Raw genomic sequence first — 15,224 nt, 5'->3', positions numbered from 1 at the left:
TTTTTATTTATTATTTACATTCATTTGTTAACATGTAATTGTTGGGTTATGTAATATAATGTGTATTTGTTGGGTTAGCTGTGTAATGATCTACCCTTTCTACTTCAAACTTTTCCTTCTCTTCTTTCTACGATAAATTTTCCTTAAGTCCCATAGGTAACTTTTCCATAAGGCTTTGGTTATGTATATATCCGGGGTAGGAATGTCCTCCCTTCCGTCTTTCAAGCCTTTGTCCCTCTCCTTATTACACACCCCTTCAAGTGTGTATATCCTAGTTTGTCTACGTGACGTACGACCTTGAACGTACTCATTTCACGTGACGGTTTAGTATAAAAAGGCTTCACCGAACGTTGTGTTGGTTTTTTTTGTTTCTCGGTTTAGAAACCTAGTTATCTATGTATGTGTGGTATCCCTCGGTTGTATCCGTCTTTTAAAAGGGTCCTCTGAAATTTAATAAATAATATAAAAAAACTCACCCAGTTAGTCATCTCTCATTCTCAGCGTAAAGCTTACCTGGTTACACTATATAGCTAAATCACTTTAATTTTCGATCTCCTCCCTATCGGCTTCTTTCCTCATTTCAGCGAAATCCTTGCAACTTTTTCAAGGTTGTTCTCCTCCCTACGCCTATAAAAGGGTAATTAAATAATTCTGCAAATACAATTGTACCTCCCTAATCTCTGTTGGGATTCGAACCCGAGTTTATAATTTGTTTGATCCTCTGGTTTTCGGTCTCCGTGGATAGATCTCGCCAAATCAATTCCTCCCTAGACCGATTAAAAACTTGCTGCCTTTATATACGTTCACTCTGTTTTAAAACGCAATCATTATTATTATTATTTTCATGTTTTTAAGACAAGTAATTTAGTTTGAACTACACATTTACGAAATCACGTTTAATTTAACACATTTTATATTATAATCGTGATCGCCCAACCCTTAGCGCCCCTGGGGTGATTTTTCACAAAACGGCGCTCTACAAATTATCCAATTATTATTATTATCATTATTATTAATTGTATTCTCACTGAGTCGAACCACTTTTACTTCACACAAACACCGGTTCAATAATATTTCACTTTAATTCAAAAACCAACAAAGCTTTCTAACACCATCTGAATTCACTAATTAACTGTAATCTCACACAACACTTCTGATTTGTATTGATTTCTCGGAGCTGTCAACGTATCCACGTTCAAGAACTGACTGCCCGTATTTTATCCCTTCCTGTGGGAATGTGTTTATTTAAGGCCTGTAATCTATCCCATGTCGCTAGTCTAGACAAAAAATTTTTAGAGCACGTTCGTTTATTATTTATCGTTTATTTATGTGGATATTCAAAACATCACAGCTGGAAGAAATAGGATGAAACCTATAAGCTATACCGTTTGTACTCTGTATTTTTTTGCAATAAATATTTTTTTGAATTTGAATTTTAATTTATACGATATTGACAAATCATCTATGGTCAGCTAGCGATATTTGTGAGCACGGTCAGAATGTGATAAGGATAATCGGTAGACAAAAGCCGCTGCTTGCGCGGCCTCTAAGGAGTCTGATGAGCTATCAATATGCGCAAATTTTTGGATAATTTCGTTCGTTATGCAAAACAGCTGCGTTATTAATGAACGACGGTGAACTTAATTAGCTCTCAGAACCGAAAGACTTAATTAATTCATCTAAGACGCGATCAATTATCGAGAAACAAAAGTTGGTAGTTTTGACCAATGACCCCATGAATTAAATAACTTTCATTTTAGTGTTAGTGTTTTAGTTTCCGGGTAAGCTTTTAGTGGATTCCTGATATATCGAAACACGTGTTCTTGAACCTGCATCATTCGTTGATAATATATAATAACGAAATGCGAAAATAATCTGATATTATGAACACGTGTTCCGACGTCGAGACAGCAAATTCCTCTTTTATTTTATTTTTACCGAAAACCTATCAATTCATTCGTTAAGCGCCGTTTTTAACCGGATAACGAATTATTTAAAGAAATTCTTAATAAATTAGCAATAATTTATATCAGTAAGTTTTCTCCGTGTATAATTCGTACAAAAATACCAAATAGCGTAGCATTTTTCAATATTTCCACTCTAGCACAAAAGTCAAGAGTCGGAGACCATGGAATATTAGTGAACGTATATCTCTTACGACGCGAACAGAGGTATAAAAGGCCGGTAAGGGTGCTCGTCGCTCTCTTTCTATTTTGACCGTCTACCAGATGTGCTTTATAAATGACTAGCTGTTTACCCGGGGTTGCTCGGGGTTTTGTATGGCTTAGTGTAAAGTTTTGAGGTTGGGAATTCTAGTGTACTTGAAAATTTGGTCTATTTTTAATGGAGATAAATTGAAATGTTTTTTTTTTTATAACTTTTTGATTCACTTGATCGTGCAATGTCTTCCTCGGACATCCCAGACTTCCACCATATACTACTGTATACCACATTGTCGAATTTGTATTTCTCGGGCGTTCCCTACTTCTTGTACTATTCAAACAACTCTAAACACTCCTGATACTAATAAAAACAAACTTTGAAATTTTCAGTGAATTTGGTCCTATAGTAATTTATAATAATTTAATATATACATATATTAAATGGGAATTGAACGCTCTGAACCACTGAGCCACGTCGGCTTATTTCCAACCCGCCAAATAATTCAAAATGTACTAGTACTTCGGGTACAGAAATAAGAACATAAATATATGTTCGGATAGCCAGGCGGCCTTAATGGCACTGGAAAGTAACCGATGCGACTCCGGACTGGTGATGGAATGCAGGACTATCCTTATAGAACTGGCGACCATCAATAAAGTAACCCTGCTCTGGGTACCAGGACATAAAGGTATTGAGGGCAACGAGCGGGCTGACGAACTAGCAAGGAAAGGGGCGAAAGTATTACTATTAACGAGACACTGCCATCTCAGGAGACACATGCAACTGTTCGGAGTGAAAAACACCAACATCTGTAGGAAATGTGAAGAGGAGGAAGAGACTCCAATTCACCTATGGTGCCAATGTCCCGCTCTGCTGGGAATAAGGCTCAGATACCTGGGAAGACACAGTGTGGAACCAGAAGACATCGCCACATATCCAATGACAGCCCTGGTGAACTTCATAAAAGGGACCGGGTTACTGGCAAGGAAATGAGGTAAAATGGGAGATAGTACAATGGGCCTATGGCCTAAGTGCTCGCGGGGAACGTAAGTAAACCGCCTCCGACAATAAAAAAAAAAAAAAATACAGGCGACTAATTATTGCTTTAAATCATTTATTATCTTTTGTGCCATACATAAAAAACCTTGTTTTATAAACATTGGTTTATCATTAAAAAAATTATAATATACAGATATACTTATTGTACGAGACAATCAAGAATGTCTGTACAGATACTGTATTCTCGAAAGGGGGGACCGGACACAATTTATCACCTAATCCATCTCGGGAGTGTAGCGGGAAGCGCAATGAAGCTAAGTCAATTTACAGAGAAGAATTAATTTCTAAATCTGTATCGACACATGGGAAATGAACTGATTCTAAACTGGAAGGAAACAGAATTTACTACTGAATAAAACACTGACACGTATCTAACAACACATATACATTTTATTAAATACTTACGATTAATATCACTCAAATCAAAAAGAAATTTTCTTTATCAAAAGTTCTTCCATCTCTGAACAACTACTAACTGTCTAGACGAAATTCTTTAAAGAAACCCACCACCCATACATGTTTTTCATCAAAAAATCATTTTCAAATCAATTTCACAAAATCGTCTATCAAACGTACAAAATGGTAACAATGGTAACAATGGTGACCAATGTATTTCTACCCACGCAAAGAAACTACCTCAAACATCAAGCACAAATCTGAATACTTCAAAGTTCTAAAGTAATTTGAAATATATTTTTTCTTTACAATAGTTTTTTACCATGTTAAGAATTGTTTTGACTAAAAGGTGGTTTTTAAATATATATATTTGATTCAATGAATAAATTAATACGTTCTGTTTCCAAATGAAAATATGCCTAGTTCCTACCGGGATGTCATATATCTAGTTCCTACTTCCCCCTAACCACCACCTTGCTGGAAAGTATTTAAAATTTAGAAAAATGGCTAAAAAATAGTGCAAATTTGAGTGCATTTGTTTTGAAGAAAAAATAAGTTAGTTAGTTAGTTAGATAATTTTTTATTATTTTGATACATTTACATCTATGGATTTGCTTTTAGTTCAGTGTTGTCTACATAATCCCGTAACTATTTTTATTAAGATGGTCGTTTAGTTTAGAAAACTAAAGAAGGATTGAGGCTACGTTGGAAACTAGTTATTGATGTTTTTTCGAGTATTTAAATAATCTCGTTGGAATGTAAAAATAAGGAAGTTGACTATCTTGGAAGAGCATTATATCGCTTTAAGTACTAAAGTAGGTTTCGCGGTGGAACTCACTATATTGTGATTGTGTTGTTTTCTCCTTCGCAGAACTACAGTGATAAGTGATTGGTCTTCCCGTTTTCCTTCTTTTTATACATTGTTCATTCCTACACATACCCTAAATATCACCCGTTTCCAGCAAACACCAATTGATTTATTTTCGTTCAAATTATTTACAGTCCATTTTCGTGTGTAGCTGTTATTCGTAAGCAATTTCAGATTCAAAATTTCTATCACTTTTATTCTTCTAGACACAAATAAACCTATGTACCCATATAACTTCTCCGCTTCTACTATTTTGTTTTGTTGAATCTTTTAAATTCAATTATATGCGTGAGGATTCATTTTTGCCATTATGTTTACATTCTTCTTTATTGTATTAATTTTTAAGTATTTACTCTAATAAAAAATGCTTTTTTTAAATAAAAGCCCACTAGGGCGTGTAATAAATAAATAAATAAAAAAAATAAAAAAATTAAGGAAATGGAATTTTGAAGTGGTACCTAACCCACTTCTGAAACTGGGCAGAAAGATTCACTATGGATGACGATGCATTCTGTCAAATTTTGGTGGTATTTACGTCCGCATATGCGCACACATGCATTTATCTGAAATTAGATGACTTCATTAAAAATTACAGCACTTAATATACGAATTAAATCTTGCTTTTATCCATTTAGGATTGGTTTAATTGATAGCGCAGTTCACTCATTTGAGTTAGTCCCTGGGGAGGAGGGTTTAATCCTCAGTCAAACCAATTAAAAAAGTTTTGATAGACATTTTAAAAGTTCAGAGCAGTTTATTTTGAAAGCAAAGTTAGAAAAACTGTTTGAAGGAGTTCTTTTTTACCTCTGCAGCAGGACTCTTTTATTCTGGCGACGTATGAATTCATACGTCCGTCACTCCTGGAGACACTGACCCTCAGATTCCTATCCATACCTGAAACCTTCCTTCCCAGAACTTCTTATTCCTTCTGTCCTTAAAAAAACCATCCACACAGAATCTCTAAAGATGACATAGGCCCTGAGAGAAATTATATTCTTAAGGGCCTTCTTAATGGTGCTAATGTAAAAAAATAAAAAATAAATTATGTTTACACCTTTAAAATCATTATCTGAACATTGTTGGAGTTAATTGGAAATTATTGCCAATTAACTTCGTAAAAATATTAATAGCTCCATTCGCCGCCCGAATAAATCTGTTCAAATTTGATATTTTGTTAAATTACAGTGAAGTCTCGATTTTTGGTGGGTAAATATCAAATGAATTCAGATTTATTAAAATGCATTTAATATGCTCATTTATTATCGGGCTAGGAATCGACCACAAACAAACAAATAAAATACGTTTCGTAATTTGGATACGTATCGATCACTAACAAACAAATAAAATATGTTCCATTATCTGGATGGGAATCGATCAGAAACAAACAAATAAAATATCTTCCATAATCTGGGTAGGAATCTATCACAAACAAACAAATAAAATAAGTAAAATTTAAATACTGAAGACAATATTAGTGATTTTTTCAAACGAAAATCTGAAACAGAAAAATCAGAAAAGGAAACGGTCACATCTGGGACTCGAACCCAGGACCCTTGTCTTTCCGGGACAATGCTCTACCAACTGCGCTAATGGGACCCTATCCTATTCGGTCACTTTTAACTGTATCATACTTCGAATAAGAACTACCAACGTTGTCTTCATTTTTTCACCGCACATTTTTATTGGCAACTATCTTTATTGAAAAAATCACTAATATTGTCTTCAGTATTTAAATATTATAATTTGAGGTTTTACTCAATAAGTTATTCCGAAAAATAATAAATAAAATAAGTTTCATAATCTGGATAGGAATCGATCACAAACAAACAAATAAAATACGTTCCGTAATTTGGATACGTATCGATCACTAACAAACAAATAAAATATGTTCCATTATCTGGAAGGGAATCGATCAGAAACAAACAAATAAAATATCTTCCATAATCTGGGTAGGAATCTATCACATACAAACAAATAAAATATGTTTCATAATCTGGATAGGAATCGATCACAAACAAACAAATAAAATATGTTCCATACTGTGGATAGGAATCCATCAGAAACAGACAAATAAAATATGTACTAAAATCTGGATAGGAATCAACACATAAAGAAACTATCAATACAGAGTCTATGCAATATGCAAGACGCCCAGTTGTCTAAAAACTTATTAGACGATTATTTTTATCAATCAAACAATTAGAAAAACAAAAACAGAGTGGAAGATACTACCAGTATCGCCCTGGTGTAAGACCACCATTCAGAATTGAAACGTTGCTCCAAATGGCTTTAGCCGTGTTTAGTGACTAGATCTGAATAGCCAGGTACTTCCCCACCTTCCTCTTTCCCTTCCCCACTTACCTTCAGCCTCACAACATCCCCCAATTGGGGATGCCATAGTCTCACTGGCTCCAGACGGGAGCAGTTGGGACTCTTGTGAGGTATTCACTATAAAAAAAATTATCAATTTGGGAAGCCACCACTACAGGAAACATTCGTTAGCTAACCAACACCTGGCCATAGGTCACTCCAAGTAGTTTGCTACTTTTGATTACTTAGCAGGGGTCCTTGGGTTCGCGAAGTGAGGTTTTACCTAAGTCTTGTTATCGGATGCGTCTGTTTTTGATCGAGAAAGGCTGGTTGAGGGAGACCCTTTGACCCCTTCAGCCAGACACTATCAGTAGGAGGGATGGATGGTAAGGTGGGTCATTTAAAAAAAATTATAATTTTAGATTCTGTTAGCGATAAAAGGGTGCCAAATGGGTTCAAACCGACGTGTTTAAAATTTTTTAAATTTCTGATACGATCTTCTTCCTCCGGATTCACTTCAAAGTTTTGAAAATTTTCTTTTTTAGAGGTATTTTCTAGTGTGTATAAAAGTTACTACGAATCCTTTATACTTTATTTTTTGTAATATTCTATGGGAAATATGGTACGTATTTACGAATTCATTTACAAAAAATCCGAGTTTTGATTATTAGTGGCTCGAGGTGAGGGCGGGGGAAGCACCGATTGCACTAGGCGCAGCGACTCTGCGCAACCGACGTCGGAGTTTGGAGTCAGTATCGCTACGGTTCTTTAAGCGGTAGGTCGCGTTGCACAAGTTTTTGCAATGGAACGTACTCGGAATGCGTTAAAAAGTCCCATATTTGGTGAAATTTGCGACGTTAAAGACAATGTTTTACCAACTTATTGTGATGTTATGAAGTTTTTTGAGTGGACCAGGCATCAAATAAAATTAAATGAAGAGACCAAACTAGAACCCAAATTTCAGCAAATAGAGTGTACTGTGACAGCACGAATTGAAGAAATATGGAGAAAGGCTTCTATTCCCATCGTTACACACTCGCGAGTAGCACGCATGTTGAGGTCATATCATTTTAAATGCAAAACCCTTCTTAAGTCACATCCTAAAATACCGGAGAAAAAAATGGAGGAATTCCGTCGCAGAAGTAAAGTGCTGTTTGATATTTCGTCTTGCAAATGCAAAAATTTCGGTAAATGTGACTGTCCTAAAGATAAAAAAATACCTGTAAATGAACAAAGTTTCATTAGTGACCAACGTACTACACGAAAAATGATAATAGGAAATGTGGATACCGCTACAACAAAACGAATGAAAACTGCGTTGAAAAGAAAACTTCTGAAGCAAAAATCCTTGCGTACGTCTAAAAAGGAAAGCACAGGTAAGCAAACTACCTCTCTAATCGATATTTCCACGTCTTCTGCATCAAATGAATCCGATTGCAATGATGTTTTCAAACCAAATGTTGTATCTCAAATGCCTCAGAAGCAGGCTGCGGTCACTATTGATTATTCTACACTGTCAAAAACTTGTGATAGATATGGAGTTTCGGATAGAGCAGCGGCAGCCATTGCCTCAGCAGTTCTGTATGACATCAAGTCTAATATTCCAGTTATTGACAAAGGTAAACTAGAACGAAAAAAAACAAGGGAAAATATTAAGACACAACACATAGTTTTACAAATACCCGCATTATATTTTGATGGCCGGAAAGATAAAACATTAATTATCAGGGAAAAAGGGGGGATGCATTACAGAGAACTAATCATTGAAGAGCATATTTCAATGATAAAAGAGCCAGACTCAATATATTTGGGTTATATTGCACCAAACTCTGGCACGTCGAAAGTTATAGAAAGAACAATTGTCGATTATTTTTTAAAGGAAGAAATACCATTTGAACCATTAATGGCTATTGGATGTGACGGAACGAACGTGAACGTTGGAAAACATGGAGGTATAATACGTTTGCTTGAAAAACGTTTGGATAAACCATTGCAATGGATAATTTGCTTGCTTCACATGAACGAGTTACCATTTCGTCATTTGTTCACACATCTTGACGGTAAGACAACTGGACCTCAAACATATTCAGGGACAATAGGACTAGCTTTAGAAAACTGTGAAAAAAAGCCTATTGTTCATTTTCAGAAAATTGACGGAGAGTTGCCTGAATTATTAACTAAAGACCTAAGTACAGATCAGTTATATTTGTATAAAATCGTATCTGCAGTTACGGTGGGGGAATTACCTGAAGATTTAGGCCACAAATCTGCTGGAAAAATGTCTCATGCCAGATGGCTTACGCGTGCAAACCAAATTCTTCGTCTTTATGTTGCAACGGAAGCTCCTACAGAGAATTTTATTATTTTAGCAACGTGCGTTGTTAAAGTTTATGCTCCGACTTGGTTCAGTATTAAAACTCATCCCACCTGTAAAGATGGAGCACGTCACCTATGGCAGCTAATTTCAGCGTCTAGATACTTATCCCCTGAACTAAAAACTATAATTGATCCAGTCATAGAAAGAAACAGTTACTTCGCACACCCCGAAAATTTACTACTTGCAATGTTAACTGACCCTCATAAGCATATCCGGGAATTAGCTGCGCGTCGTGTTCTAAAAGCACGCAGTAAGAAACTAAGTAAAACAAGGCTGTTCCAACTTTCAAACATAAACCTCGATGCATCATATTACTACGACCTTATTAATTGGCAGCAAAATGTAACCGAACCCCCAATACTGCAGAATATTTTGGATGAAGATCTTCAATTATTTGTAGCACAGGGGGGAGAAGGTAAATTGCCTCTTCTGCGTCTGCCATGTCATACTCAAGCAGTTGAAAGAGCTGTAAAGACTGTTACTGAAGCCTCGACTACTTTATGTACGAAGCCTGCAAGAGAAGGTCTTATTAAGGCAAAGATTGAGTCTCGCAAAATAATGCCGAAATTTGAGAGTAAGAAGGATTTTGCTGGTATTTGAATACACTGTCTTGAGATAATGTTAATTATAATCATATATTTTTTTAATAAATAAGTCAGAATATTCTCTTCAATTTGTGTTTTATTGAAAAAAAGTTGATTTTTAATTGTTTATCTAATATTTTTTAGAGATTTAACAAGGGTGGGTTTTTCTCTATTTTGTGAAATTTCAAACTCAATCCGGAGGAAGAAGATGATATCCAAATATTATTTAAAAAATTACGTGATTTTACATCTTCATTTAACACCCTTTTATCACTAACAGACAAACCAAAACAAGTTTTTTTTCCCCCATACAATCGTGACCCGCCTTAATGGATGGTCACTCCTGGACACTCTGATTTCCAGATTCCTACTTAACCCTTATACTTCTTCCTTCCTAGAAATCCCTTGTAGCGTCGAGAAAAATCTAGATTAACTAATTAATAATAAACCGCTCGACCTACTTAGTACCTACTCCCCAATTATGTACCTGCAGTCCAAATCGCATCGTAAACAAAGTAATCTACGTACTACAAGCACCTACTTGTCTAACGACGACAATAATATCGCAAGTCGGTCTTACACATTACGAGAACTCGCCAGAAGGTTCGAGTCTACGGCCTAGGCATAATTACCACGCCGTCGAAACTTCGGGAAAGGGCCAGACCGAGCGAGTGGTCTCGATTTAGTTGCCATTTAACTACCTGCTGTTGCCACCGACCGAACAATATAAATAAGCCCGACGCAGCGAGCATATTATTAGTATTCAGTATTTACTATCGTCGGCTGCACCTACCTATTGTACTACGACCCAGTTTCGCGAGCATTCCATAGTATTTGTGCATAAATAAACGTGAAATATTTTAATTGTAAATCAGCTTTCAACTAATCAATAAACGCTATACCTGAGTTGGAGAAATCTTTCATTTATACACCACGATAACCACACCCTTTACTTAAAAATACCGTCCACGTAGCATGGGTCCTGACACGTTAGTATATTTGCACCATATTCCAGACTGGAAGATACTATCAGTATCACCCTGATAGACAACCGTTCAGAATTGAAATGTTGCTTGAAATGCTTTCAACCATTTTTGGTAACCAGATCTAAATAGCCAAGTACTTTTCCACCTTCCTTTTCTCTATCTTCTTCCCCTCCACACTACCTTCAACATTATTACATACTCAATGTTGCTATTGAACCTCCTGTGTGGATGTAAAAAAATAGTACTAATTTATTGAAACTTTTAATAAACATGTGGAATGATTTTTAATTCTTTAATGTTTAAGTTCATACTCAGTTTATTTTATTATGTTCTATATACACTTGTACTATTGTACTCATGAAGAACTTAATTATAAAAGTCTTCAAGGCGTAATTAAATAATAAAATAAATCATTGAAGAAGATAATACTAATAAATCTATAATAAACATGAAACAGAACAAGACACAGAAAAATAAACAGATAACTGTCTCAAATGCAATCGAACCCAGAGTCTGTTTCGTGCTTCATTTATATTTATTAGTTTTATATTCGTCTTCAATGATAAATTATGTTGATGGGCATAACCTTAAAAACTAAATGAAAGAAAAACTGATTAACATTTAATTTAAATTTTAAATGAGTAAATTGTGAATGAAAACAAATTAATCACTTTTGATTTGAACCGGCTACCTCCGTAATTGTAACAAACGATCGTCAACACTCACTCACTCAAACACGGTAAATAGAAGATAAGCCACGAAGTCTTTAAGTTCTCAGATATTTCCATTAGCCCGATAAAACGAGTGTCTGCTGTAGAAAAATGAAATAAGGCAAGAAAGTATAAGATTTCAAATGAGTGCCACTTTTTAATTGGCTTTTATGAGATTTGGGCCAAACTCTGCTGCCATTTTTCTAACAAACGTTATGATCAGAAGGCGAAAACAACTAAGGTACTTGGAACACCTTACAAAATTTTTAATTGATTAATTTGTGTTATTTCACTGAAGAGATGGTAAGTCTGGGTAGAAGTTCCAGATCAGGGGGAGAAATGGAGTTTTTTTGGAAAAAAGTAAGAAATCTGGGTGATTTTGAGGATATTTATTGTTTTTGTGTTTAATTCGTAGAACTCCATTTCATATTAATATTTGATTAAAATCATATTAAATATATATAATTATTAAGTTCTGCTAGTATGTTTTGATTTTTGTTATTATTAAAGCTGTTTCGGCTTTTAAGGCCATTTTCAAATTGTGGTTTTAACCACGTTTAGACGACTTATTATAATAGAATCATATATATAAGTCGTCTAAACGTGGTCAAAATCACAGTTTGAAATTGGCCTTAAAAGCCGAAACAGTAAACAATAACAAAAACCAAAAAATACTCGCAGAACTTAATAATTATATTATTAAATTTGAATTTAAAATTAATTAAAAAAAAAATTAAATAAAATATTTGGGGGGTTATGGTTTTGTGTAATCATGCATTTCGTTCAGTGGTCATCGATGAGCGATGTGTTAAAGGCTGAAGTGAAGAAACGTAGTTTGTCTGGAATGGTTTGTTTTTATGTAATATTATATAGGGTAAGGCGATTTACAATGTTTTCATAAACTAATATGGCTATCTGGCTATCGCCAGGTAAATCAGTATTTTTTTGTAATCGTATCGCAAGGCTTATCTTGCCAGGGCTCCTACCAGGGAGCCACTTGACGGACCTAAATCTATCTCATACCGAACATAAATTAGACTGGTATATAAGTTGCATTTCAAGCCTCGCTTGAGAGATATTTACGTCTGTAAAATTATTCTCCGATAGGGGCTATGGCAAGATAGATAATTTTATTTATTTATTTATTAATTAACGCTCTTTTTTAATTCGTTTTACATATGAATATTAAGAAATATACATTATTTATTGTACATAACTGAATTGCTTTATTAAGAACATTTTAAATTTATTTAAAGATAAATTGAAGATGTCCACTGATTTGGTTGATAGTGATAATTGTTTAATAATAATTAATAAGTACTAATAATAATTGTTAACGTTGTTATTTAATTTGTAAAGAGGAATACATATGGTAGTTAGTCCCAGAATTTCTGCACTGAAATAAATCCTGACTTCTAGGATTACGCTGTGGAATCCGGAAGCTTATCAATTCTAGCAATACCGGACTATCAACTAAATCATTTAGAATTTTATATAGAAATATAATAATTTAGTGAAACTTTTACTTAAAAATACTGACATACTGGCACAATATTTACTAAGTGTTGTTATTTTGCTTTGCTCTGTTAACATTATAGTTTTTAGTATTGTTTTGTACCCGCCAAATTTGAACTTTTAACCATTTACCACTGTTAACCATTTGAACATCTAAAATCAGTACGGAACCCAAAAAAAACACCTATAGGAATCATATGTATTGATCTGAAATCGTCAAAAATCCCACGCTTGGTTTAATTCAAGGGGACTATATAAATTGGAGGGTAAGCCAGATATAATGGGGCCCCATAATGGGACCTTTTGTCTGAAAAATAAAGGCCTAGCCCTCGCCTAAAGCGTAAATTTTAATGGAAAATATTTCGCCTGGGAGGTGTTTATAGTTTTTCTGGGCGGTAAATGCGTGAAATATCGGCTTGTATAAATTGATTGGAAAGCTATAAATATTTTTACGTGTTTTTGGTTAACAATACACTCTCTGTTGTACCTTTATTTTTTCTGTGTAATTTTCAGATAATATGTTTTTTTACAAAGTGAAATTCCAGCATGGTGTTTTGTTATAAAATGGGGAAATTTCAACTTACATTTTATTTTATTATTTTTTAATGATAAACTAATGTTTATGAGGAAAGGTTTTTTTATGAATAGAACAAAGGATAGCAAATTATTATACCCAATAATTACTCGCCTAAATTGAAAATATCTCGTCGAGTAAAAACTCGACGCCATCACGTGTACGGGTAAAAAAATACAATGAGTAAAAATTGTTGATTGAAATACTAGCCCATTGGCCTCAAACGACGCCGTCCCGGCGTGTGTACGGCGATGTGTCTTAAAATCAAACGACGCCGTCCCGGCGGGTCTGATGTCTGTCGGCTTAAAAACGAAAAAGGGATACATTATTGACATCTTTGTTTAAAATTTTAAATGCCAATCGCTCTGTAGATAATTAAGCATTTATTTCGTAGTGATTGGCAGGACTCCGTTGGTACAATTTTTTCCTGATAATTACGATTGAAATTTTGTTATATTTCAGCTTCATTGAATTTTTTCAAAATGGCGTGTGGTTCGGGAATTGACAAGCCTGTTCGTAAAACGCATGGTGGGTGGCTAACAAGAGCCCAAATGGCAAAATATATATATTATGGTAATAAGTATGATTAATGTACAACTTTTCTTAATCCAATTATAAAAAAATGAAGAAAAAAATTTGGTTTTTGAAAAAAAAAAAATTCATATCCTCGTTTAATCATATTATTATTTTTTTTTAAACAATGCATATATTTTTACATACCTTGATTCAATGCACAAGTAAATTAAAAAAGATTGTTTCGTTTGCATGTTTAGTTTAAAAGTTATGTAAAATTTAGTACACCACTGCACTTAAAAATTTTGGTACAAAATTAATTCGGATGTGAAGGACAATTTTTTAGCCAAACAATTCGGAGGCCAATGGGGAATATATATTGAATAATTTGGCGGATTGAGAATAAGCCGTCGTAGCCTAGAGGTTCAGAGCACCTGACCAGCAATCGGAAGGTACGGGTTCAATTCCCGTCGGCGGAATTTAATTATTGCTTATAATGGTTTTATTTTATTCATGTAAATGATGATACAACAAGTTAGGTTATTGCACCATATCTGAATGAGGTACACAGTCGAATTAAATTCGATATGATCATAGACATATGAATATTAGTAGACCTGCCCTAAGTGATTAAAAGCGTATTATTCCCCACTCCCCATACCGGTTCCATTGGAGCCGGCTGGGCTCGCGTATGGCTTCCCGTGAATCTTGAGAATGTGACGTCATCATTCTTGTTCGAACTAGCGTCGAGCTATGGTCGAGGTATTTTACGAAATAACACGGCAAAATGGTTGCTTGTGATATGAAAACTTGTAAAAATAGATGTGAAAAAGAGAATAAACCCAATTGTCGTATTACATTCCATAAGTAAGCATTATTGTGCTTTATTTTAAGCTTATTCACACCGTATTATATAGATCAGTTTTAGAAACATATACTATCACATCACAATGTAGCGATTCTCAAGTGTTCTTGAGAAGACAAGAGAAGATTCTCATCGTTGTTTACTGGGGTAAGTAAATTATGAAACATTTGTAAAAGTGTCTTAACTAAATACTCTGAAACTAACTACGACTCTGAAAATAGAAGAAATTTATTTTGCCGAATTTGGACTTCGCAAATTAGTTCATAACGTGGCGAGTAATTTGCGCTCCCATGTAAAAATGTCT

General features: G+C 34.5%; 1 protein-coding gene across 1 annotated transcript in view; it reads right to left on the bottom strand.

Moving 5' to 3' along the window:
* LOC149411756 (zwei Ig domain protein zig-8-like) overlaps positions 1-5,378 on the bottom strand; it is a 63,004-nt gene extending 57,626 nt beyond the window's left edge. Inside the window, exon 1 of the mRNA XM_089646729.1 lies at positions 5,291-5,378. Within this exon, the coding sequence (XP_089502855.1) occupies positions 5,291-5,378 (88 nt within the window). The remainder of the gene's footprint in view (positions 1-5,290) is intronic.
* Between the last annotated feature and the right edge of the window lie 9,846 nt (positions 5,379-15,224).

The sequence above is a fragment of the Hesperophylax consimilis genome, chromosome 25, assembly GCF_061612785.1.
Source record: "Hesperophylax consimilis isolate HC1 chromosome 25, BYU_Hcon_1.0, whole genome shotgun sequence".
NCBI classification, from domain to species: domain Eukaryota; kingdom Metazoa; phylum Arthropoda; class Insecta; order Trichoptera; family Limnephilidae; genus Hesperophylax; species Hesperophylax consimilis.
Note: the sequence above shows the minus strand (reverse complement) of the source record. Positions and strands in the feature narration are given on the sequence as shown.